Here is a 27,738-nt window from a genome sequence, read left to right as displayed (position 1 = left end):
GGCAAAGTTTTGCTTGTGGCCCTGAGATGGCTGGAACAAACTTGGTTTATATTGCTTCTTTCACTAGTAGTCAGAACACACTGGCACCCTCCTCCACAAGTGGCTTTCTGTCTCAAATGGAAGTAGAGATTTGGCACTCTCAACCAGGTCACATTAACACCCCACTTAATGAGTCTATGCAGGATGCCAAACTCAAATGCGTATTTGAAAACTGCCTTTGTGATAGTGATCACTTCTGCAAAGAGTTAGGGAATTGCATGCTTTGCTAATAAGCTTGCATTGCATGCACTGGTGGCCACATGCCACTTTGGTGACCTTGTGTTTGAATTTAGGAGTCTTGCCCAAGGTTGTATTATGGGGATTTGCCCATTCAACTACAAGAGCATTCATGAGCTCGGGCACTGATGTTGAGTGAGGACGTCTGGCGCACAGCGGCATTCAAAATTATGGAAAGGTGTTCAGAAAGAAAGTTCTTTCTGATTGTAGATGCATGCACTTTGACATCCACAGTTGCAAGATTTACTAGCAGATCCTGTGATGATATGTTGGGGTTCTTGGAGACTTCTTTTTGTATCAGATGATCTGCTCTTGGGCTGATTTTGCTAGGATGGACAGTCCTGGACAAAATGGCAGTCATTTGAAATCTGTGCCATTTGTAGATTAATTTCCTTATAGTGGGATGTATTTCAAATACTCAGACTCATAGGCATCCTTAACCTTTTTTTCGGAAGGCCTTATAGAACTCTTTAGATCTTGGCAAGATGACATCACACACCTCAATAACAAAGGGAACACCAGACACTAGATATGAGAGGGGTATAAATAAGACAGGTTCCACCTGCACTCTCTAAGCAGGTTCTAATCAGTGGCACCCAATCTTCAACACCTGATTTTAATTTTATGGATTTGAAGGTGTGATAAATGTAGGGGTGTACTTACTTTTTCCATATGACTGATCTGTTTTTTGTTCATTTAAATTAATAGGCACTGTTTCAAAGATGATCAAATGTTTGCTTGTCCAAATATGTCAAAAAAAGCAAAATGTTTCATTTTCATTGGGTGTACTTATTTTTTCACATGACTGCAGATGCATAATCAATATTTATATATGCATTTATCAAAATGAATTTTCTTTTTAACGTTCTCTTCCCATTGCAAATAAATAATAGCATTTCTTTTTATGTTCTGTTTAAAGTGAAGAGTAAGTCAGAATAGATCTTGCTTCATTATATTAATGTTTTGGGGGTTTTTGGTGTTTTTTTTGGTCAGAATTTGGCATTGTCAGTTTTGAACTGTATTGAACTTAAGATTTGGCACTGATGTCTGGCAACAGCATTGTATTGTATATGGAAGACCATAGTTTTGGGGAAGTCCATACAGGCTGTGTGCTCACACTTTCCATATAGATATGAAAAGTCTGAGGGGGACATGGTAGCTTAGTGGTTAGCATATCTTCCTCGCACCTCCATGGTTGGGGGTTCGAATCCCGCCTCTACCCTGTATGTGTGTGGAGTTTACACGTGCTTCGAGGGCTTCCTCCAGACTCCGGTCTCCTCCTCCAGTCCGAAGATATGCATTGTTGGCTGGTTGGCATTCCCAAATTGTCCGTAGTCTGTGAATGGGTGTGTGAGTGTGCGTGCGATTGTACCCTGCGGTGGGTTGGCACCCCGTCCCCAGGGTATCCCCCACCTTGTGCCCAGAGTGAAAATAGAACCAGTCAGTTTTTAGAAGGTTTTGTGAACATTTTCACAAGGTTCAGACACATTACGGTTATTTTGGAATTTCCTTTGAGGATGAATCTTTATTCATCCTAGTCTTTTACTAAATTTCATTTTAGGAAATTAGACAAGTATGTCTTGAAAGGTTTGTCGTCTTCAATTTTATGAGATGAATCATTTATTCAGATTTAGGTTTGTTGGTTTGAAATGCATTAGTGTTACAGTCTGTATAATGCAAAATGGATTTAGCATCATTCACCAAATTCATGACTGAGCAGACTTAACTTAAGTAGACTTAAGTTAATAATTATATGTATTTTGCACATCTTGTTGTTCTTGCAATATACTAAAGACTAAATAGATTTTGATTCCCTTGTTTGATGATAATTGAGTGCCTCGGTTGCTTGTAGTACTTTTTTTTTGCTTGTTTTAACTTATGAATGGAGAAGTGTTAATCTATAAAGGCTTCACAATGCCTGACACAGCATGATGTCACCTTGCTCTACACTGTATACCCTAAAACTGATCATACATAGAAGGTAATAGCAATGGTGCAAGTCATGCAGGAAGCAGAGCTTCAGCCCCTTACTAACCCCACTGACTTGTTCCTTCTGTAATGTATTCACTTATTCGCTTTATCGGTCTTTCACATATACTGGTATTTTATGCTATAAAAATGATTTGTGAAATGTCCTGGACTCTTTGTATAGTTTGCAACGGTTCCTCCTATCAGCAGATTCTTTTTATCTCCCACATTTCTTCATGTCTTGCAGGTCAATCAGCCTCTTTATCTTTTTCTGGACTCTATTTTTATGTGTAGCTTGCATGACATAGTGAAAGCTGTCTGATGCATAAGGGATCAAACTAGGGGACGACTTCTTATCAGTATAAAGGCTTCTCAAGTTTAATGACAGGAGCTGTGTTGCTGTCCAAATATTTTGCCACCCCCCAAAAAAAAGACAGCAAAAATCAAAGATCATTGTGTCTTGTATTAGTGTATTGATATGTAGAATTCAAATTTGATATATCGCAATATAATACATTTTTGATATAGCAAAAATGAGCATTACCTGAATATGAGCCTTAGGTTTCCATTTTCATTTGATTAATACATTTATAAAAGTACAATCACTGAAACTTAATAATGACAGTGTTTTTGTGTGATCCATTCAGATTCTTAGCAGCATATAATTAAACAAAAGCTGTGCATTAGAGTGTAGCAAAATTAAGAGTGGCTAATTACACATTAGCTCTCTGTCCAAGAGAGATATAAGTACTGTTGTGCAGGGTTGGCACAATTCAGTAAAATATCCATCCCATCTCAAAAACTGCACAAAAAGACAAAAACTACCCACAAACAACTGGGAGAGAGAAAAAAAAAAGGAATTGCGGTTTTCTTCATTTTTATTTAGGGGTAAAAGCCAGAACCTTTCTGGTGTGACTTACGGGGGGAGGAGGATGGGGGGGGGGGTGTGAAGCACTTTAAATGCTGTCTTAAAACAGCACAGAGTGTGTGTGTGTGTGTGTGTGTGTGTGAGAGAGAGAGAGAGAGAGAGAGAGAGAGAGAGAGTGTATTTGTTTTTACTTGTGTATATTTATTTATTAGTTAATTAGCACCAGCTAGTTTGGTTTGTGAAAAGCAGTGTGCTTAAATGAGTGGGGGTTTTTTTTTGTTTGTTTGTTTTTTTAACCCATGTACCCTCTCCTGATTTGAGATAAAAAGAAAACTACATTTTCAGAGAAGGGAGTGTGAGCTTGATTAAATTTAAATGTTTATTACACCTCACATGCCACTCGTGGTGTTTTATGATGGGTAGCCTTAATTAAGTGGTCCGTTGAATGTATTGTTCAGATGTATGTATCTATATTGTATCTTTTTTGTTGTTGTTGTTGTTGTTGCATTTTCTCGTGTAAACTTAATTTACATAAAATACCTGGTCCTTACTTTCTGTGATAAGTTATGTAACCAACAGGTCATGGTCATTTACAAGCAAAATGGGAGGAAATTACCTACAGCTTACGAGTTGCTGTTTAATATTGTCACAGCAGTTACCCTCTTTTTCCTTTCTTCCCCCCCAACACCCATCCACCATCTCGCAGTGTTCATACCCTTTCTCGAGTTAACACTGCTTCATTTATTGGTGCTTGGATGACATTAATATCGATGCCTGCCAAGCATTGTTCAGGATTTCAAGTTACTGGAATTGTTGATAGGGTGTTATTTTACCTGTCCAAAGACATAATGAAGAACAAGATCAAGATGTTGAAAGAAAACTCCACACATGAAAAACTTGCCAATTTAAAGTGCCTCATAAATTGTTAACTGTTTCTAACAGCTGTAATCAGACTCCTACAATCAGGAAACAATTGTGTGTTTGATTAGGTATTGGTGATTATGGGGACTGTATTGGTGACTATGTTGTTTATTATTCCAATGGACAATGTACTTACAGCCCTCTTTATAAAGCAGGCTTATTTTATCGTCCTGTTTTGTACTTTTTAAGATGCTCCGGTGGCCGAGTCAGAGGATGTGTTTGGCTTGAACGGGCAGATTGAGCACAAACTGAGCTTCGTCTTAAAACATGTGCCACGAGACACACACCTCGTCCTGATTGGTCACTCAATCGGCTGCTACATCATTCTGGAGATGATGAAGAGAGACCCAGAGTTAAAGGTAAAATGTTGGCTAGAGAAATGTGTTATATTTTTGTTAAATTCATATTAGCAGGTTTTAAAAAGCCCTGGGGTTATTTTTATTGTTTTGTTATGTACTGTTTTTATTTTAGCTTTAATTTTGACCATTATTTATTCATGCTGGCCATAAATTTTTTAATCTGGCCATTAAATACCTGATAGTCTAAGCCACAGAAGACAGCCTGCTTTTACTATGATTAAATGGATTCGTTTTTTTTTTTTTTCGCCACTATTTAAAGCTTAAGAATAATGAGCCAGAGTAAGTCTAAGCTGGAGGAGTAAATTTCATTTAGTGACTCACAGCTGTCTCTAGAGGCTATTGTTTGCTCATTCAGCCTGCTCCTCTTTATTAAAGCATGTAAATAATGACTAGCTCTGCATGAGTTTCTTGGCCCTGTCTGCTCAGTCTCCATAGACTGCTTTACTAATGTGTGTGTCTGGCATGGTTTAAACGTTCAGCAAACCACGAGCAGCACTACATACGGTTTAGAAGTGGCCTGAGATGCCATTGTTGAACAGGATAATAAGACAGTTCTTCTCCAATGTGCCTGCTGTGCAAAAGGTCAGGAGATTAAATAAGGTGGAGAAGAACTTTGATTTTCTTTCTCCCTCTGGGGTTTTTCTGCTACTAAGATGTGTACTTTGTCATTTTTATTTTCAGGCTTTGCTTCTAGTGGGCTTCTTCCCCCCCCCCCCTCTCCTTATCCCTCACCTCTTTTCACTAACTTCCTGTCTGTTTCAGTCCCTTGTTTCTTCTTTAGAAATATTTCGTTCCACTCAAGGGCCCTATACAGATGTGCATATAACTCACGATAACGGACAAGAGCGACATCATAATTCTTCACATAAAGTTCAAGAGCTTTAAGATCTTACTCATTGAGTCATATAATAACTTTTAAAGCATGTTCTGCAAACGTGCACACTTTTATTCTTTAACAACTGGTTTAAGGAAATGTATATCCATATTGATATAGTTCATCTAGGGCATATCTTGCTATCATGTTTAACAGTGTAATGCGCTATTTCATTCTAGTCTTATTAACTTCATATTCTTCAAGTGTGCACTATTGTCTGTTTTTTATTTTTATTTTTTACATTTTTTAGAGCAGGTTATACCTAAACCATTAGGAAGTCATGGCATGCCTTGTCAACACAGGGGGGAGAATATAAAAAAAGAAAAAATATTTCCCTCACTGCTGCAGATTGTAGGCTGCCAAAAATGCAACATGGTGATTATGTATGATATGTGATAATTAGAAACTCCTGCTCTAGCTATGTGGGTTAGAGTAAAGGGCCCTGCTGAGGTCTGGGGAGGCAATAGCAGGTCTTGCTCCGCTTTTCTTCTGAAGTGGACAGGTGGCATCATTTTTCAGCTTGTACCCAGGAGCAACATGTACGGCTTCCGGCCAGTCACTTAAAAATGATTCTGTTAACAATATCAGTGCTGAGATAGTTCTGAGGGACACAAGTCGTGCATGAATACACCAGTTCCTTTTCCATGTCGATTGGCTCTTGTGTTTATGAAAGATTTCAAAGTCATTTAAAACGGCAAGGCAACTGGCGTAAATACTCATCAGTACTTGTCCAGTCACTTTGACTGACTGCTACTAGACATTGTTATGGACATGTTTGTCTTAGAAAGATCAGGGCTACTCGACAGAATGAATATCCTTTCTGGTCTGCTGCACATGTGTGCTTAAATTGTGTAACCCCAGCCTACTCAGCATTGTTGGGATGTCTGCCCATTCTAAGACTCTGAGGTGAATGTTTAGACTCCAGCTGGTCTAATGAACAACTCTGAGAGCACAGCAGACATTTCTCAGTTAGACTGAGTGCTGTGAGAAGAAAAACCTACACGAAATGTGTTCCGTGTCCCTGACCATAGCAGCTATTTGCAGGGGGCCGGTGCGCAAGCTGAGTCCATCATCTGTGTCAGGAATGACAGATTATTTGATTTAAGAGCCTGAAGTTTCTTTAGACATTGATTTTCAGTTTATTATTACTTCTCTTGATGTGCTGTCAGCCAATAACTTTTATTGTTTTTAACCGTTCATCATTACTTTTATCGTACAGAAATTACTGGAGAATTTTCATATTTCATGTTTAAGATTTTAGGTTTAGCCACCTAATTGCCCACCATGATCTTCATGGATAAATATAAACAGATGTGTACAACCATCCACATTTGTTTACTTACTTTATTTATACGCATGATCAAAATGTGTATCTTCTGCAGACCTCGTGTACTACAAGTAAGCATGGGAAAATATGGTGCGTCATTGGTTTTCTTCATGCTAATTCAAACCATTTTTGGTCATGCACACACTGAAGTCATGCTCACATTGCCACATGAACTCTTCCTTTCACTTTAGACTGCTTAATCAAAATATACAAACAATCCACTCAAGTAAAACTGGTGCTTTGAGGAGCCAAATTTGTTTAACAGTTGGGTTTTGTTTATATAGCACATCAGATCTGTTATTTTGCTTGCATGCTAAAGCACAGGAAAAGCAACATAGATTGTTTAGTTCCTATTTTAAAGTGTCTTTATCTGGACGAGTATATAGCCAGACATAATTTTGAAACCGGAGATCATTATTTTGACAGCAATTTGACTCGGCTCAAAGACTAAAAGAGGAAATTTTGATATTGCCTTGGAACGCGAATTGTTTTTAAAGAGGTCTTGGACAATTGGTGCACTAAAATCTGTTGAATAAAAGATAATAGTATTTTAAATGTTTAAATGAAGCTGTTATCTGGGAGAGGTAATGGAAATCTTACAGATGTTTAAAGGAAAGAACTCAACAAGTTGTGTCATTAGACTTAGTGGAACAATGGCACGTCCCCAAAATTCCTCGGACACAAAAATGTGTCTGCCGCTTCCTGTGAGTGTGTGTATCTGTATCATAGCACATTGGGTGGGCCCTCCATTCATGGAGTAAAGGTTAGGGCAGACAGGGGTGAGATCCAAAACTGTTGGCATTACTTCATAATTCACTTAAATAAAACATCATTACAGTCACTGTGTGCGCCAAGTCAAAGCATAAACATTACACTATATAGCAGGCTCGAGTTGCTGCCCCCAATACACTCCAGGTTTTAAAAATCCCAAATAGTTCAATTTGCTTAACATGCTGCAGATTGGTCAGACCTTCAGCACTTTCAAGTATTCGACCGACCACTCTCACAATCTGGTACATTCCATGATTTCTTCCAAACTGCTGCTTCTGACCTAGTTTTTGCAACTGAGCACCTCGCTTATCAAGTACAAGTGGAGAAATTGGGCAAAAAACTGTTTAAAGGCTTTCCAAACCGTAGGTGAGTAGAACATGTGCCAATCGGTTAAGGCATGTTCGATGTGCCGCACCTTAGACATTTTATGGATTCTTGGCTGTTGTTGTATGTAAAGAATTAGTGATGTTTTTAAGGCCTTCATGGTAAATTGAATTATGGGGTACCGGGTCCTCTGAACACCTTAGATGTGGCTAAGAAAAGACTTGAGGTGGTTAAATGTATGCACCTGGTATGGGTGAGTAACAAGGTAATGTCAGTCATATACCATTTAGCAGTTATTTACATTACACTGTTGGTAAATTCGTCTCTGTCGTACATCTTTATGAGGCGTAGGCTTGCCCACTCGCCCACAGAATGCGTAATCCTCAGCGGCAACGTAGTACAAGTTCCTCTCTCTGAAGATCCGTACGTGAGGTCAATGCTGAGTAAAAATGAGCCTGTGACATCGAAATATTTTTCAGCTTGTCTACTCCAGATGCTGGTACAGAAGGGTCAGTGACCAACTCTTTTATTTATTTATTTTTCCAAATACGAGAAATTTAGTAGAGACCTGTCCCCACAAATAAAGCAAGTGTTTGTTTATGTGGCGAAGTGTGAGTGTATAAGAGAGTAAGCGTCTAGCATGTAAATTCTGCAGCAGTTTAGACTGAGGCATGTGTGTGAGGGAGAAAGAGAGAGAATGAGAGCGAGACGGAGCAAGTGACTGGCTGTCTGTTTTGCTGATTAGAAAGCCCCTCCCAGAGTTCCATTCCTGTGACCCTCATGAAGAAGAGCTGCTTCTCATCAAACCCAGTACTTTACACATCAAAGATCACCTGTTCACATTCTCTCTCTCTCTCTCTCTCTCTCTCTCTCTCTCTCCCCCTGAGCCAGCCACTCCAAAATTCCTCTTAAAGCTACTATTTCTACACATAAATTTAATCTAAGCATCTGATCAGGAACTTTGTAGTTCTTTTACTTTCATGTGGACGGGAGCAGGCAGTCAGATATGAAACTCCTGGGACAAAAAAGCCCACGTTCATTAACATGGGAGTAGGTATGATAAAAATATCATATCACGATACTTGAGGACATTTCTACATTATACGATGCGTAGCTAACAAACTGTCCTAAGTTTAAACTTTTCTTTAATGCCTAAGAGGCAAAGAAGATAATTTTTTTTATTACATCAAATCAACGGCATCCATTCAGTACCATTTAATTTGTAATTATTAAAAACATTTTTTTTTTAAAAAATACATCACCATACCAACGATATCTCAGAGAAGTGTATCGTGTAATCATTTATCACGATATCGATATTATACTGATATATCGGCCAGCCCTACATGGGAGCGTACTGAGTGCTTGTGCATTCATTTATTCATCTTCAGTAACTGATTTGTCATGGTCAGGGTCACAGTGGTTTAAATGACTAATTTGTTTATATTTTGAGGAATAGAAGCAGTTGGTTTGTTAGACACTTTTGCAGACAGGAACAAAAATGAACAAACAAACAAACAAACAAAAAAAACCTGGCAGCAGGCAGGATAGGTCATGAGCGAGAGGGAATACGATTAAAAAAAACCCCCAAAAAACAGTCCCACTCACAGCTCTACTAGGAAGTGCAGTGATCAGGATGCAGGTTTGAATATTCACTTGCAGCTTAGACATAAGACATGCAATTTGTTCTCAACAACACTGGGAGACTTCAGAAAGTAAAGCTTCGTTCATGTTTAGTCTGCGGTGTTTATGTTGGGATTTTTTTGTAGAACTTGTATTTATCGAACAATATATTCTAGAACATATCTCCTAGGCTTGATTTTAATTAGAGATGGATTTATTACTATAAAAGTGCTCAATGTTGGTAATTGCTCTATATGATTTACTTTATCCTGTAGTTTATTTTCCTTAGAGCAATAAAACTGTTGGCAATAAATGTCCACGAAAAGGATGCATTTAATAATTCTGATTTCACCAGGTTTTTTTTGTCTCCCCACAGAGGATAGGTGTAGTTATATGGATCAGTAAAAACAGATCCTAAATCAACAGTTTTGCTGGGCCATACATTGAGCCCTGTGCTTTTCTATTGTTTGTATCAGAGAGTTAACAGATGTTGTGCCATAAGTCAAATCCGACTCTCTTTCCGACTAGCAGCAGTATCGGTGCTTGAAATTGGTTTGACAATGAATAGATTTCATCTGGCATTACATGTGGCTGGCTATTTGATATTTTGCACAAGGGAATGGATATTGCACTGTATAGTTTCATTGAAAAATACTTGGCCCGAACTGCAAAGCTTCACAAAGGCAGACGAAGCACGTTCACTTTGTCTTACTGAATGAGTTGAGCTGCTTTCTAGTCAATGGCCAAACAGAGACAGGTGCTTCCTGTGTCTGGAAGTCCCTCTCTCTCTCTCTCTCTCTCTCTCTCTCTCTCTTCCTTTCTCTCACACTCTCATTCTCTATGGTTCTCCTATCTCCTATCAGTTTCATAATAAACAAATCACTAAAGTTACATGTCATTTCTCATATTTTGCTCACCCAGAGGCAGCTTTGAAATTATATTACATGTCAGGTGCATCATATTTTGTATATTGTGTGGTGGGGAAATGTGTAAGAAACCACCTGTAGCATCTTTTACACGACATGTTATTCCACTGCTCTCTCTTTTTTTTTTTTTCCGAAGTACATGTGGTTCAGTTAATGCGGAGAGCAAGAGCAAATGAATTCCAGGAATGTAAACTGATATTATTGCTACAGAGACCCAAGTTTTTATAATCTGTTTTTGTGATTCAATATAGACCAGTGCTCTTTACTCTTTACTCTTTACTTTAGATTTTTTTTCTTTTCTTTTCACCTTCATCTTCCTCAGCTAATCTATCCTGCCTTCCAAAGGGCAGTTGTGTTAGAGCAAGACTCTGCACTGCCAAAAAAAACCCAAAAAAAACTTTTTGACTGAGAGCAAGAAACATGGGCTATGAATTTTGGACAAATGTGATCTTGGCATAGGCTGATAAAGCGTCTTGGTTAAATAGCTTTGTAGAGTAGTATTTATGTGTTTGTGAGATAAAAGTTCTCTCATTCACAAGGCATTGTTAGACAGGAGTCTCTTAAAAAAAAAAAAACTTCATATGTTCATATGGGATTTAAACATCTGCCAATAATAACAGTAAGGAATAACAAAACTTATAGTAGGTTTTTTTTTTTGTTTGTTTTTTTTTACTAAATATAGTGATATCATAGACCACACTAAAAGTCATCCTATGATAATTTAATATCAGCAGGTCTAAACTGAATGTAAAATGAATGACGCTAGCTTAACCTTCCAAACATATCACAACTGATCTCCAATATGTCTAACATGAGCTTACCCTCTGCCCCAACATCTCTCATGGTCAGGTGGTGAAGTCCGTGCTGCTGTTCCCCACTATTGAGCGCATGGCCTCTAGTCCGCAGGGCAAGGTCATGACTCCTGTGCTGTGCCACCTGCGCTACGTTGTCTACTTGCCCATCTTCCTGCTCTCTCTCCTACCTGAGAGGCTGAAGGCTGGCATGGTGCAGCTGGTACTGAGGAACATGCGTTCACTAGACACATCCTGCGTCCCAGCCACCCTCAGCTTGATCAATGTGGACTGTGCTGGTGAGTCCGTCTTATCCACTTCCTACCACTTGTTCACTCGTTGAATGATGGACGTTTTAGTTGTCATTGCAGCATCACTCCAGAAGGAGTCTTGCCAAGTAAGAGCACTTGAGAAATCTGTTTTTCAAATTCCTGACATAGATATCCATTATATGTTGACCCTGTTTTATTTATTAGCAAATGTTAGATGGACATTCTCCAAACCATCTGCCATGAGTTTTTAGGTTGGTGAAATGTTGTATCTATATTAGGATGCAGTAAATCATCTATCATGATTACTCGAGAACAATATTATTAAAGACAGCTTGACATTTACCCAGAGAAGTGTAATAACCACATTTCAGCTTTGGTTTTAATGATAACCCAATTTCATCATCAAAATGGCATTACAAAAAAAGCTGCCTTTGGGGGACTATTGGCCTGAAAGGTGATCAATTGATATTTCTATTGATATATCATCACTATTTTTATCCCTGATAAGTATCTTATTGCCACATTTGGTGCTGGTACTTGGGATGGCCTGCATAAATTAAATCAGCATTTGAGTGGCAGCCAAGTGAGCAGTTGTTTCCCCAGTGTACAGAATAAAGTTTTATTTATTAGAAGACTTATTTAATGTCCAGGGCTTTCTATTTGCTCAGTAATGGTGCAGATGAAGTGTTGTGAGGAGGGATAATTATGAAGCTTCTCTTCTGAGGGAAGCAGACCTGCATGGCTCTTTCATTCAGTTTGTGTGAAAGGCAGAGTGTTTTTTTTTTTTCCCTGTCTGTCCTGGGAGGTGGATGATTGATGCTGTGATGGGTAGAGAGGCTCTGCCAAAGAGGCCTCAGTGGACCCTATAAGCGTCTCTCTCTCTCTCTCTCTCTCTCTCTCTCTCTCTCTCTCTCTCTCTCCTCCTTGCTATGTTCTTAGGGTGCATGCTTTTAATCATTAGCACTTTTCAGCTATTGTCATTTTTTATATGTATATATATATACAGTATCTCAAAAAAGTGAGTACACCCCTCACATTTTTGTAAATATTTGATTATAACTTTTCATGTGACAACACTGAAGAAATGACACTTTGCTACAATGTAAAGTAGTGAGTGTACAGCTTGTATAACAGTGTAAATTTGCTGTCCCCTCAAAATAACTCAACACACAGCCATTAATGTCTAAACCACTGGCAACAAAAGTGAGTACACCCCTAAGTGAAAATGTCCAAATTGGGTCCACCGTGTCGATATTTTGTGTGGCCACCATTATTTTACAGCACTGCCTTAACCCTCTTGGGCATGGAGTTCACCAGAGCTTCATAGGCTGGCACTGGAGTCCTCTTCCACTCCTCAATGACGACATCACGGAGCTGGTGGATGTTAGAGACCTTGTGCTCCTCCACCTTCCGTTTGAGGATGCCCCACAGATGCTCAATAGGTTTAGGTCTGGAGACATGCTTGGCCGGTCCATCACCTTCACCCTCAGCTTCTTTAGCAAGGCAGTGGTCGTCTTGGAGGTGTATTTGGGGTCGTTATCATGCTGGAATACTGCATACTGATCATGCTCTGCTTCAGTATGTCACAGTACATGTTGGCATTCATGGTTCCCTAAATTGAACTGTAGCTCCCCAGTGCCGGCAGCACTCATGCAGCCCCAGACCATGACACTCCCACCACCATGCTTGACTGTAGGCAAGACACACTTGTCTTTGTACTCCTCACCTGGTTGCCACCACACACGCTTGACACCATCTGAACCAAATAAGTTTATCTTGGTCTCATCAGACCACAGGACATGGTTCCAGTAATCCATGTCCTTAGTCTGCTTGTCTTCAGCAAACTGTTTGCTGACTTTCTTGTGCATCATCTTTAGAAGAGGCTTCTTTCTGGTACGACAGCCATGCAGACCAATTTGATGCAGTGTGTGGCGTATGGTCTGAGCACTGACAGGCTGACCCCCCACCCCTTCAACCTCTGCAGCAATGCTGGCAGCACTCATACGTCTATTTCCCAAAGACAACCTCTGGATATGACGCTGAGCACGTGCACTCAACTTCTTTGGTCGAACATGGCGAGGCCTGTTCTGAATGGAACCTGTCCTGTTAAACCGCTGTATGGTCTTGGCCACCGTGCTGTAGCTCAGTGTCAGGGTCTTGGCAATCTTCTTATAGCCTAGGCCATCTTTATTTAGAGCAACAATTCTTTTTTTCAGATCCTCAGAGAGTTCTTTGCCATGAGGTGCCATGTTGAACTTCCAGTGACCAGTATGAGGGAGTGTGAGAGCGATGACACCAAATTTAACACACCTGCTCCCCATTCACACCTGAGACCTTGTAACACTAACAAGTCACATGACACCGGGGAGGGAATATGGCTAATTGGGCCCAATTTGGAGATTTTCACTTAGGGGTGTATTCACTTTTGTTGCCAGCGGTTTAGACATTAATGGCTGTGTGTTGAGTTATTTTGAGGGGACAGCAAATTTACACTGTTACACAAGCTGTACACTCACTACTTTGGCACCATTCTGTGTAAGACTCTGTTGTGCATGAAAACCCAATCAGATCGGCAGGTTCTAAAATACTCAATCTAGTCCATCTGGCACCAAAATCCATGCCATGGCCAAAATCACTGATATTATATTTTATTTCCTCCCATTCTAGTGATTGTTGTGAACATTAACTAAAGCTCTTGCCCTTTATCTGCATGACTGTGTGCACTGCACTGCTGCCACATGATCAGCTGATTGGCTAATTGCATGAAAGCGCAATTAGCCAATCAGCTGATCATGCCCCCCCCTAATCACCCCCCCCCCCCCCCAATGTATTAAAATTACTCATGACAAGTTTTTACTTAAAAATGACAAGTTACTCTTCAAAAGCTTTATGGGTAGGTTTTAAGTGTGTGTGTGAGCGCACATCGTAGCTAAGAACTAAGTGCTGGTCTTCATTTGTAAATGAAAAGCTGCTCTCACTCTCTGTCTTGCATTACACACATAATTAATGGCAAGTTGACAGACTTAATTAAGAAAGCATGTTGCGATTAGAAGGACCTTCCTGGGTACTTTTAAGGATTTATTTGTTCGGAAATCCCTTTCCTTGAAATCGGGATTGTTGATGCTCTCATGTTAACTGCATGTGAAACATACACAGAGTACATGTCAAGCAAACATCGGTGTCTGCATTAAATGAATGAGGCCAGCCTCCCTAGAGAGAAGAGATATTAAAATCACTCTAACGTTGTCTATCATGAAGTGGTTCAGCTTGTACTACTACTCCACTCAGCTTTTTTTCCCCTTTATTTTCTCACAACGTCAAATCATCGAGGGAATACGAATTCTTAACATTTTCTATCACCTTTCGGCCTTGCATTTTTTGGGAATGTGAGAGTGTGAAATCTGAGTACGATTGCTAAACACTCATTTCACATCACCAGAGAGAAACATAGTTAACACTGGCCTGACCTGCAGACCAGTAACGAAGGTTGTACACTTCCTATCTGGCTTTTTCACCAGACTGACTGCATATCTTTTCCCTTTTCCTTTTCCAGACACCTGGAAACCAGGGAAAGAACATAGAGCTGTAACATTACATTGAATGAAACACTCCATCAAAATATGTTTATGATTATTAACCATTTGGCTTCTTTTTTTTTTCTCTTAAAATGTTTTTTTTTTTTTCATAATTTCCGCTTGTATAATTATCTAGACAAAGCATCTGTTTTAATGCACTAAAATTTGTTGCTAGGGAGAATGGTTTGTAAGCACTTCTGTTTTATTGCATAGTGTAATACAGAGAACACCATATATACACCGATCAGCCATAACGTTAAAACCACCTGCCTAATATTGTGAAGGTCTAGCTTGTGCCCCTAAAACAGCTCTGGCCCGTCGAGGCATGGACTCCACAAGACCTCTGAAGGTGTGCTGTGGTATCTGGCACCAAGACGTTAACAGCTGATCCTTTAAGTCCTGTAAGTTGCTAGGTGAGGCCTCCATGGATTGGCCAGCACATCCCACAGATGCTCAATCAGTTTGAGCATCTGGGTAATTTGGAGGCCAAGTCAACACCTTGAACGCTTTGTCATGTTCCTCAGACCATCCCTGAACAATTTTTGCAGTGTGACAAGGAGCATAATCCTGCTGAAAGAACCCACTGCCATTAGGGAATACCGTTGGCATGAAGGGATGTACTTGATCTGTGACAATGTTTTGGCATGTGGTATGTATCAAAGGCTCAAGATTTCCCAGTAGAACATTGCCCAGGGCATCATACTGCCTGTGCCAGCTTGCCTTCTTCCCATAGTGCTTCCTGGTGTCATCTCTTTCTCAGGTAAGTGACCCAAACCCACCCACATGACCCTCACAGGCCACCTTCTTCCATTGCTTCATGGTCCAGTTCTGATGCTTACGTGCCTATTGTAGGAGCTTTTGGCATACGCAGCAAGCTGCAATGAACTGTCTGTAAATATAGATTTAAATAATATTTAGTCTTGGCAAAACTGTGATCAAATTCTGGCCTGTGCTAATTTTAGGTTCTTGGAGTATAATGCTATTCTCTCTTAGAGGATGGTATCTAAAAGGTAATGTCATCCAGTAGCAGTTACACAACAGGAAACTAAAGCTTGTTCTGTGAAGCATAAATCCATTGCTCCACAGGATTTGATCAGACCGCAATGGAACATGGAAGCAAATATGTCCTTATATAAGCTAAGCTTTGGTTTTTAGAAGACGAGGCACAATTACTTTACACACCACTGTGCATGTTATATTAACTTCATATGTGAACTTCACCTGATAATAGTGGCCTAGTTTGTAAAGAAATAGTGTTGGCACATTACTGAGTATAAGCTAGTCACCTTAGCAAGAGTTCAGGCATGTAAGTGTTTAAAGATGAAACCTCTCGGTTGAAGAACATTGGATAGAAACCCGAGGGCAATAAAATGATCGAAATAAAAGTCATACGGAGGCTGAAATATGTTAGCTGTTTTGAAGTAACTCTAGAACATCATATCATAGCTGACCAGATTCCTGATTTTCCATGCTGTGGATTGGTTTATGAACGGTTTTATTGAATGATATTGAGGTTTTGCTTCAATCCATAGTCAAGACATTAATGTTGAAATCTAAGAAATATCCTCTCTGAAGAGCCCTTCCAACATTCCTCCGATGTTGGTTTTCGCTTGTTGTATTATTTGTGGTAGTATGGTTTCCTTTTTGTAATGTCTTTAACTTGATTTCTAATGTAAACCCTAAATGAATTTTGTGACGAGCATTATAAAGGAAATGGTACCGGTCAGAGTCCAGGTATATTCTAGGTAAATGAAGGATGTGGTTACAGTGTTGTGCAGCCTGGTCACTCTGGTTTCTTGACCACAGGTGTTATTTCTCATAGAGAAAAAGCCACAAACCTTTCCCCCAGCACTTCCAAATCAACTTTAATCCACAATTAAAAAGTGATGACGGATAAATCCCTTAAATTCTACGTAATGAAAGACATGTTTATTTCTGTTATTTCATGCAATTGCTTTTCTCTAAACGGAAGGATAATTCTGTATGAGGTACTGCAGAGTTTGCCCACCCACCTTGGGTTCTGTTTGGTGGAAGAAAAATCTGCACTGTGTTGCACCGGTTTGCGGTTTCCTTTCAAGACATGTGTTATTGAACTGAAAAAAGGAGGGTAAAACTGTCTGGTTCATCAAGTTCATTTTTATTTTATCAAAGCGAAATGAGGAAGAACAGTGACATAAAACAGTCAATCTGGTTCAAAACAGCAGACAGGCAGCTGGCTGGATTTCTTCTCTTACTACTGCTTCTACTACTACTATTATTGTTATTGTTATTATTATTATTATTATTATTATTATTATCATTATTATCATTATTAGTATTATTGTTGTTGTGTCTTTGTGGGGAAGAAATGTCCCTGCAGGGATAGGAGTATCTTTGTATTTTCACTTTCCCCACCAGGAAAAATGTTGTTTTTATGTTTGTGTATTTATTTATTTATTTGTCCATGCATCAGTTTTCCATACCGCTTATCCTACACAGCCTGGAGCCTATCCCAGGGGACTCCCGTCAATCCATGCCAACCCATTCCAGGGCACAGACGCGCACACACACACTCACACGCTACGGACGGTTTAGAAATGCCAATCAACCTACAACGCATGTCTTTGGACTGGAGGAGGAAACCAGAGTACCTGAAGGAAACCCCCATAGCATGGGGAGAGCATGCAAAATCCGCAACGCAAAGGGTGGAGGTGGGAATCATACCCCCAACCCCAGAGGTGCAAGACATACATGCCAACCACTAAGCCACCATGCACCCTTCTTTTATTTGTTCGTTTGTTTGTTTGTTCATTTTGGTTACTGAAGTTAAGGTTAGGGTTAGATTGAGATGTAGACACAGCAGTAATTAGCTTTTATTAGCTAGTAATTTGTGTGTATGTGTGTGTGTGTGTGTGTGTGTGTGTGCCTACATGTGTACCATTTATGAGGATTTCCAGAAAATGTACCACAAAAACTTTTAAATGTTTTTGCACAGACTCAGTTTTTAAGTTTAATGTTTACAGGCCATATTTTCAAAATGTATCTACAGTATAATTAAATGGTAATAGTTATTGATAGTTAGACTCCAATCATGTTTTTTGGCTTTAAGTGTAGCAAAGTATGTTCATTTAATTTTTCATTTTGTCACTACACTGGTAAATCCTAGCTGATTTCTCTAGATGAGTCAGTGCATGCGAATTTGTGTCTCCTTTACGTCTTCTTTCTGATGTTAACTGGGTGCATGTGTGAGGATGTGTAAATTGGGCTGGAATGCTATGTCCTGCCAAACCCCCGAGTCCAGACACCCCCCTAGAGATAAGTGAGATAGACCAGGGGATGTCTCGCTCATCACTGCCCCAAGACTGGCACACACATCTCTCTAGCTAAATCTCCTTTTTTTCTCTGTCTGTCTCACTCTCACTCATTTTTTCCATTTATTTATTTATTTATTTATTTATTTATTTGCATTAAAGTAGTTCTGAGTTCTGAATCTGTGTCCCATTTTATCCATTGCTTTAGTACTCTGAAAATTGGGATGTGCAGCATTACCGGTGTTAAATGGTGTCAGCAAGTTAAGTCCATATTTTGTATGCAGCTCTGAAAACTCTGAATAGTAAAATATGGCCAGTCGCTGAACAGACAGGATTGCTACTCCCTTCTGTAGATGTTGAAAGATTATTCTTTCTAACCCATGTCTGAACTTGTCTTTAATTTTCAACCTGAGAACCCAACCAATTTCTAAACAACTTAATAAGAAACAAGATTAGACACTCTAGTGTCTAGTCATCCCACTTATTTACACTGATCCACATCCAAACTTACCCTTTTTAATGTAATACAATTAAATGTTCCAGGTCAGAGTACACAGCACCAACCTCGAGAAAGACGATTTGCTTACACTGAAAATCATTAGTGTAAACAAAGGTGTTTTGTACCATGCACATGCAGTTTACACTAGAGCAGTGCAATTTATTGTTTGTAAAGTGGAACTGCAATATTGGCCTTTGATATCGCAGAAAACTGCACAAATCACTAAATGTCTTTTTGTTGTTGTTTTGTTTTGTTTTGTTTTTTTGCTGTGAGCATCCTGAACGATCTCAGATGTTTCAGATGAGTGTCCCTGTGGCTGTTTTGATGAATCATATTTACATGATCCGACAAACGTAAATAATACTGATCAAAATAATGCAGTCCAGTCTTCCAGCATTGCACGTCAAGGGGCTTTACCAATGTGTTTTTAATACATATCAAGACATATCGCAAATGCAATACATAGTGTTACACATTATAAGATCTTTTGTCCATATCGTGCAATAGTTCAGACCAGAGATGTCCCGTTTTTGTATGATTTTGCACGTCCTTCATGTCGTAGCAATGGTTCATTAAGGATCACTATATTGTACATTTTCAGTGGCACCATATGGAAATGTTGTGTTTGGTTTGCTGGACCAGAGGCATAATAATGACATCTGGCATTTTAATGTTTGTTTGAGGAAGGTGAAATCTCAGGCTGAGTATTCCATGTATTCCAACTACTTTATTTATATATATATATATATATATATATATATATATATATATATATATATATATATATATATATATACACACACACACACATACTTTACAGTGACCTTGAGTTTTAGAAAGACACTATATGCAGTATATCACCTCCTACAGCCTCAGAATGTGAGTGAAAAACTTGTGTAAAGGTCCAGTGTTGAACGGGTATGCAGAAAAATAATCTCATATATGATTATTTTTCTGTATAACCGGCCAACAATGAACCTTTACGCAAGGTTTATATTCACCTTTTTCCTTGTTCCATAAATCATCTATTGTACGGTTGCGTAAGACCCCAGTCACCTACACCCTAGTGCTGTTGATGCTTAACTGGACTCTCAGATATTAGCAACCTGCCACTAAGGATTAACTATGTACTGAAATATTGTAGTTTATTTTGATCTAAATAGGTACTGTTCCTGATTTGAGCAGTTATATGATTTTCTTGCCTTCTTTAGGGGTTAAACAAAAAAATATATGTCGAACACACTTTTTTTTTTAGACAGCAAAACTTTTTTGTGTGTTCCAAACTCAGAGTGAACAGTGTTTTATTAGTGTATTATTATTATTATTATTATTATTGTTGTTGTTGTTGTTATTATCATTTGGAGAACTGTTGTATGGATGGCTGCTCAAACCCTTGGTTCTTCTGGCTGAACAGACCTGCCTTCATGCACACACAGATTTGTGCCCATAGACTGAAATATATGTGTACACCCTTTCCCTGGAAAGAGTGTTAGCAAGCCACAGCCCATGCTGAAAGGAAAGTCCCAATGATCCAATGATGCAAAATATGAATACTGTCTCCTATATATTTGGCCAGCTACACACAGACACACACACACACACACACACACACACACACACACACACATATATATATATATACATATATACAGGCAATAGAATCACTCTTGCAGATCGCTTGCCAGGTCATCATGTCAGGCAGTGCACATTAGCTCATGAATCGTGTGTTTGGGTGTGTGTGAAAGTCCTCTACAATATGTTCAGTGGAGGTGGAACAAAATATCAGCTACAGTATGTATTTGTGTAGGGCAAAAAAAATATTGTACTTCAACTATAGCTTTTAAGAACGTGTCCTCTGCTAATGGAAGGTAAAATTAAAGGCGTTGGGTTACTGTCAATCCAAAAGACTTTGCGTATTTCCTTTTTTGTCTTCTCCTGCACAAATTGTTCTGATTTTGATCACTTTTAAATAAGCAGCAGGCCTGCTGTAGAAGAAGTGGTTAATCATATTAAAGGGAGTAATTACTACTACATAACTACAAAATATATCCCCCCCGGGATTTCCACCTATGTTTATGCATATATGGGAAGTCAAGAAATATGCAGAAGCACCCTCTTTCCTTTAAAATGGTGTGAATTATTTGACATTGAAATATACCTTGTGAATAAATGCCTCACATAGTATTAGGACACATTTTTATTGATGAATCTAAAGGATGAATCTAATTGATCCATATTAGTGTTGTAACCAAATACGAATACTTGTTTGTAGGCAGGTATAAACAAATGAAATAAATGTGCAAGCAGGATTGTTAAAAAAAAATAAATAAATAAGAAATTACTGCACCATTTTGAACGTGCGTGAGGTTGAGAAACTGTCAGAGCCAGAATTCACAGACCATGCTGACAGTGCTGACATTTCTGTATTTCTGTTTTCTTCAGTTTCCAGGGACAGTGTGTCAATGTGTCATATTCGATTACCGAAAACGAAATCTAGTTTAGGCCCACTTTGGGCTTAAATCCAGATACCGATATGGATATTTTGAGCACTGCTGTTCTAGAAAAATAATTCATGGAGAGGAATTGATTATTTTCAGCATTTTCTGAAGTGTTTTATTCCTCTTATTCCACAGCAGTTCCATAGCCTGTGCTATCAAATATTTATTTAATAAAGAGTGACTATGTAGCTATAAACACTCACTGAGGTTTTTGCTTTTCACTCTTTAGTTTAGTTAATAAGACAAAACTATAAAGCTTGACATGCAGCTTGTTTTCCCTAAAGACTTTCCCATGCTGGGAACAATTGTACACTTTTGCAAAGACAGATGGGAGAGTGTTTATTCATCTGATTTGTTCATGTGATTTTAAGGTGCCGAATGTTTCACTAAACACCATAACACATGAGGACGGATCATTTTCAGCTTAAGAACGTTTTGTTTCATTGTTGGTTCACTGAGGTGTTTTATGTTAGGAGGATTCAGTTAGAGTGCTGTGTTCTCAGAGTTAGAGATTTGTCTCTTTCCCTGAGGCTCTGTTTCTGTGCTATCTGACTGTTTTTTTTTTTCTTCTTCTTTCCTTTCACAGCTAATGCTATGTATATGGGGAGTCAAGAAATGAGGATGGTGCTAGATCGAGATAACTTGACCATACAGCAACATCTTGACAAGGTACTCGGTCAACAGCCAGTATATTACTACTGGTTAATCAGTGTATAATACAGTGTTATGAATATTAGTATTGTCAGGTTTTCCTCAAGTTTTTTTTTTTTTTTTGAGATATCAGATATTCCCAAGTGGCCAAAAAAGGGCTCAATTATCTTATAATCATCCAGAGTTTTATTGCAATAAAGTTCAAAGAACGCAAGATCAGAATGAGCGCTCGTGCTGTCTCGCTCTGTCCGGAGGCATGAAGAACGTATCGAGCGTGTGTGTCAGCTTGTGTGTTTTCGATGCTTTTGCTCTGATGCTAACCAGAGGCCTCATGCATGCAGAGAAGTGGGACATGACTGGCTGGGATGTCAATGACTGGTGCACTTTATCTGTCATCAGTTAAAAAGGTGATATCATTGCTGCTCTCACTCTGCTTCTCGTACACACCACATACTTTAACCCTAAGTGTCACAAGACATACAGCACCTTCCTGTTATGTTCTGTTGAAAAGACAGAGCTCAAAGATGGCACTGTTGTAGTCACAGCAGAGGCACACTTAAGGAAAATCACTCAGCGTTTGTCAAATGGCGTTCAAATTACATTATATATATATATTTTATTTTATTTTTGGTGAATGCCAGAACTTTGTGTCACATCCAAAGTTTGATATGGATTGCATGACAAAGGGATCCCCCACCAAACCCCACTCACCCCCCACCCCCACCCCCACCACTTTGTTTCTGCAGCTCTGCCTCTGTATGTGCGTGTGTATTCCCATTTTGTTTTCATACACTTTGTTGTAGCCCGCATTGTTGAAACGATCAAATCCCGCTAGCTCGTTGCTTGCCAGCAACCTTGCCAGAGTAATTCTTTTTGAAAGAGCTGTAGGTGAAGACAGGAGGTCGTATGTTTGAACCCCTCTTCAATCTTAAACCACATTCATGTGACTCCTTTATTAGATTTATAGGCTGTGGAGAAATCAATCAGGCAGACAGATGTAGAAGCCATCATGATTAACTAGTACAGGCAGCAAAGGCCTAGCCTTATGCAGTTGTTCAGGAGAGTGATGTAAAACAGTTGACAAGTAAATGCGATCATTCTATGGTGTGCAGCACGAGGACGCTTAACAATAAATAGCTTTCAAGAGTCAATAGGGGAGCTATTTCCTTTCCTCTAAATGCTATAGGCTTCGAATCACTGTTGAACCACTACTAACCATGAGAAAGGAGGACATCATATTTTATTGTCAGTCATTCCTGGCCTGGTTTGGTCTGAATCTTGAATAGACTATACGGTCACTGAGACTGTCATGCGGTCATCTGTGGCTTGTGTAGTCCTTTTCTATGGTGTGGGGTTTTTTTTTTTTTTTTAAGATCTTATCAGGGATGTAGTGGAGTATAAACACAAAAATGTTTATGTACATTTTTTAAGTATGAAACATGATGCATGATTTTTTTTTCTCTCTCTTTTGTACACCCTTTTTAATGTAGGTTTAATGTGGTGGTGGGGGAGGGGACAACAAAGACAATATTTCATAATGTTAAAAGTTGAGCATCTTGAATCCCATTATAGTCACCACATCATCTTACTTTTCATTTGTGTAAAGCTGTGCTGATGCACCCTCTTTCATTTAAAAGATGTGGATGATCTGAGATTTAGATATACTGTACCTTTTGAATAAATGCTTCACAAGATGTCCATTAGTACACAGGACATGCTATTATCATTATAAGTTAATCAATTAACTGATTTATTTTCCAATAACAGCACATTCCAAAGTGTTTTATTCCCCTTATACCACAGCAAACATTTTTTTTTTTTATAAAAGAATGACACATTGTACATTTTATCCATTCATAGGTATGTTTAATGTGGTTGTGCATCTGCAAAATGAGTTACATCCTGTTATTACTTATGTTTAAAAAAAAGGAGCTTCTTATGTTCCTGAAAAAAAACACTTCCCCATCTCTGAGAATGTAAAGGAATAGCATTACCACTGATTGTTACAAAGCACAGACACTGGAGACTTCTTCTGAAAATGCTGAATGAACTTCTCCTCGCAGAAAGCTTCATATCATATCAACAATTATGCACATATCTTTCATTTATTTAATTGGAGCATCCACCATACAAGTCTCTGTGATTATGTATTAGAATGATAACGTATTAGAACGAGTACATTAACATAAGCCTGTTATTTGCTTTGTAGTTAGAATTACTGTGCTGTTAAGGAAAATAAATCAACACAACACTAATCAGAATCGAGAACTCAACCATGCTATGGTATAAGAGTGTTTACAGGGTTTAACTATCTATGGGTTATACATGTTGCATATAAACTAAAGCACTTTGTCACATCCTTAGCTTGTTTTTTACTACGGAGCCACAGACCACTGGTGCCCTGTGCAGTACTACCAAGATATCCGAAGAGACTTTCCTGATGGAGACATTCGTTTGTGTGAGCGCGGTCTACGCCATGCATTTGTCCTGGATGCGGGTGAAGAGATGGCCAACATGATCACAGAGTGGATCCGTGATGACCTAAGAGGATTATAGTACTACTAGTTTCAAGGCAAACCTGACCACTGACCTACACAGGCCCTGTGTTCCAGTGCAGTTCACAGTGACTTACGAGGAACAGAGTATCAAAGACCTTTTAAAGGCCTTTATTTTGGTGTTGAAACCCAATGCTTCTCAATGAACACTTGAAAATGCCCAGATCCTCAAATTTGCTTCTTAAAATAAGAATTTTTAAATAAGTGGCTACTCTACCCTTAACATATTAGTACTATCTTTAGAAATGTGATTCCTATGCCTCTCACTGCTTGTTCTATTAAGATTTCCAATTAACTTTAGTTTCTTCCTAACCCCTGGCCCTGTTTTTTTTTGTTTTGTTTTTTTTTCAGTGATTGGATTTTGTCTTTAATAGTTAAGAAATAATATTTACTGTGACCACCATAATAGCATGAATTAGAGTAAGTCAATAAGCACACACTTGATGTTTTGAGACCAAAGTTTTCCTATATTGTGTAAAACTGATTAAAAGATGAAAGGACATTTTTAAAAAAAAACATGATATGTCATTGCAACAAAGCACAGACATCCATAGACTCAAATCTTGTATTTTGTCTTGTATTGTGTATTGTATGGATGCATTACTGTGCAAAAAAAGTAATTTAACATTAATGGTTGAACTAGTGGTTTCAACTAGTAATAAATTATTCTAAAATAATATTGTTCAAGCTTGTACAACATTTGTCATGCTATTCTGTTTATAAATACTTTCAAAATATTCTGAAGGACGGTTATAAAACACCTGTTTAAAAAGTGATGTGGAAAATTTTTTATAAAGTAATGCTGACTATTACAGTGATTTATTCAACTATAAATATGTTGCACGCATGTGTTTTCCATCTCCAGTGAAAACATAGATCATAAGAAGACCTTAAATGGGGATTTGATTTGTTTTTTGGTCAAAAAATAGCATTTTGGCATGGTGGCAAGAAAGCAGAATAAGTGCGTACTGGCAGGAGTCAAATACTACAGGCCCTACAACAGAAAATTAGAGCTTTTGAGAACACAGAAATGAATTTCATGGGTCCCATGCACTTTTCAGTGCACTGAATTCTCATTCGGTCTATCTGCAGGAGTCACCATATGGACAGTGCTTAGCAACATCAGGCTTGTCATTCTGCCTTGGTTATACTGTATTTACATGCACAACATACCGAGACTATGGAACAGTGTTGTGCCTGAAAAGCTGTTATTCTCTTATACTGATAATCATGTGAACAAAACAGGGCTAAGCTTTAAGAAAAACCTTGTTGCACAGTTTTCACTGGTTAAACATGCAGGTGTCCCTCAATAACCCACAAATCCAGAACAGTAGGAAGTAACATAAACCAGTCAGTCATAACAAACATCATAAATCACATTGTTTTGCTTTGTTTTGGGTATGACTATATTCCTGTCTATAGCAATAGATAAATCCTTTGGATTTCAACATTATCATCCCCGAACCAGATGGTTTTGTGTCATTTTGACACCAGATATACTGTAAGTATTAGTGATTTCATGATTCATAATTAAACTTCACATTCAAGCATGTCCCATAGGTATCATACTAGTGAACAATATCTTGTGTTGGTGAAAAGCTGAACAAATGTAGAGTAAAACATCTCCAGCTGATCCGGTCTGTTGGACATCCCATAGGAAATGTAAACCCTCAACATGTAAACCCAGGCCTCTTTAATCTCCCTCTTCTGCCTGTTCAGAAAAGAATGACAAAGCCCCTTAATTTGCTTATCCTTGATTTAAACCAGGAGGCAGGGCTAGTTCATAGAAGGAAATTGAGTAATCCTGTCCGGGTGGATTGAATTGTGGCAAAGCAAACAAGCTTTACTGTTTTACATTTTCAAAGTGGTTTGGGTTTTTTTTTTTTTTTGTGGCAATGAAGTATCGACCCAGATATATACATGCTTTTTCCTGCCAAAGATCATCTGTAACGGATCAAGTTTGTTCCATTGGTCTTTGTTAGGTATTGTTTTGACATAGTAATAGTTACTCTTTTCCCCCCTTTCAGTTTTTGTACCAGTGTAGCTTTATCTAATCAACCTTGATCTATAAGTGTTTGCACTGTAATAGCGGGCTGTCTTTTCTAGGAAATCATTCTCACATTTTTGAGATATGTTGTATGGTAATTATAGGGTGCATCAAATGAAAACCATCAATTAGAATTGAATTTTTAAAAAAATTTCAAGAGGAACCTGGACACTTGTTAAGTACTGGAACACTTGTGTTGAACAAAATGGTGATTGTGTAGGAAAATGATACACTTTGGTGACACTGATTCACAGTAAACAATGCAAAATAAACTAATTAAGGTTTTCATTTGACTCAGCCTTGTGTGTTTGTATTTCCATAATCTGTTTTTGTTTTTTTTTAGAAAGCCACAGCAACCATGACATCTACATATTAAATTGCACATTCTCATTCTGACCAATTCTCTTTTCTTCCTGTTATTGAGCTCTTGATTTTTTGATTTTTGATTTTTTTTACTTTAGCACTGTTATATGAAGTGTTGGGGTTTTATATTCTGTTCCATTAATGTAATCTCTCAAATGATCTACGATATATATATCACATCGATTTATAAGAAAAGTTGAATATTTAAATAGTGCATTAGAAACATAATAATAAATTAGAAACATAAGATAATTACCAAATAATGCTTTAGAAACATAAACTTCAATTTGAACAATCGTTCAATTTGTATGATCATATTTAACCTTTCAGCAGGAGTAGACTATATTGTCTGGAAATAGGTTCAAATATTTGTATATATTAATATATAAATGCTGCACATCAGCAGTCAACAATATTCTTGAGACACGCTGATTTACAGCGTTGTACAAATATATATGTAACAGTTGGTGTAAACTAGAGATCTCTCTCTCTCTCACTATTTTTGAGAAAACATCACAAGCCAAATGTGCTATTGCATCACAACCTTCTGAGGGCATGGACTCTGTGTAAAGCCATGAAGTCAACAAATTTAATAAAACTTCCAATGTACACACACACACACACACCCACATACACACACACGCATTAAAGTACTCTGAGCGTAGAGCTTCACATAATGCATTATGACTTCACTGCCCACACTGGGCAATAGTCTCTCCTCCCTTTCTTCCTTTTGAAATCTAAATCTTTCTAAATCACTTATCTAAATCACCTGGAAATATTCTTAGTAATTTTCATGCAAAAACAAAACACAAATGCATTAATACTTTTGAAACCAAGGGTCGAACATACATTTAGTTTAGTTTTATTCGAATGTCTGGCAAAGAACTGCTGAGAGAGTCCATTTGTTTCTCCGTATTAATAAACTCTTTGCTTTAATAAAATCATCTGTACAGAAAT

General features: G+C 38.3%; 1 protein-coding gene across 1 annotated transcript in view; it reads left to right on the top strand.

Moving 5' to 3' along the window:
* ldah (lipid droplet associated hydrolase) overlaps positions 1-26,708 on the top strand; it is a 46,680-nt gene extending 19,972 nt beyond the window's left edge. The window contains exons 4-7 of the mRNA XM_053633789.1: positions 4,223-4,392; positions 11,087-11,327; positions 21,749-21,831; positions 24,178-26,708. Coding sequence (XP_053489764.1) covers positions 4,223-4,392; positions 11,087-11,327; positions 21,749-21,831; positions 24,178-24,369 — 686 coding nt within the window. The 3' untranslated portion in view covers positions 24,370-26,708. The remainder of the gene's footprint in view (positions 1-4,222; positions 4,393-11,086; positions 11,328-21,748; positions 21,832-24,177) is intronic.
* The last annotated feature ends 1,030 nt before the right edge of the window (positions 26,709-27,738 follow it).

Source organism: Ictalurus furcatus, chromosome 9 (genome assembly GCF_023375685.1).
Source record: "Ictalurus furcatus strain D&B chromosome 9, Billie_1.0, whole genome shotgun sequence".
Taxonomy (NCBI): Eukaryota; Metazoa; Chordata; class Actinopteri; order Siluriformes; family Ictaluridae; genus Ictalurus; species Ictalurus furcatus.
This window is presented reverse-complemented; position numbering and strand designations above follow the sequence as displayed.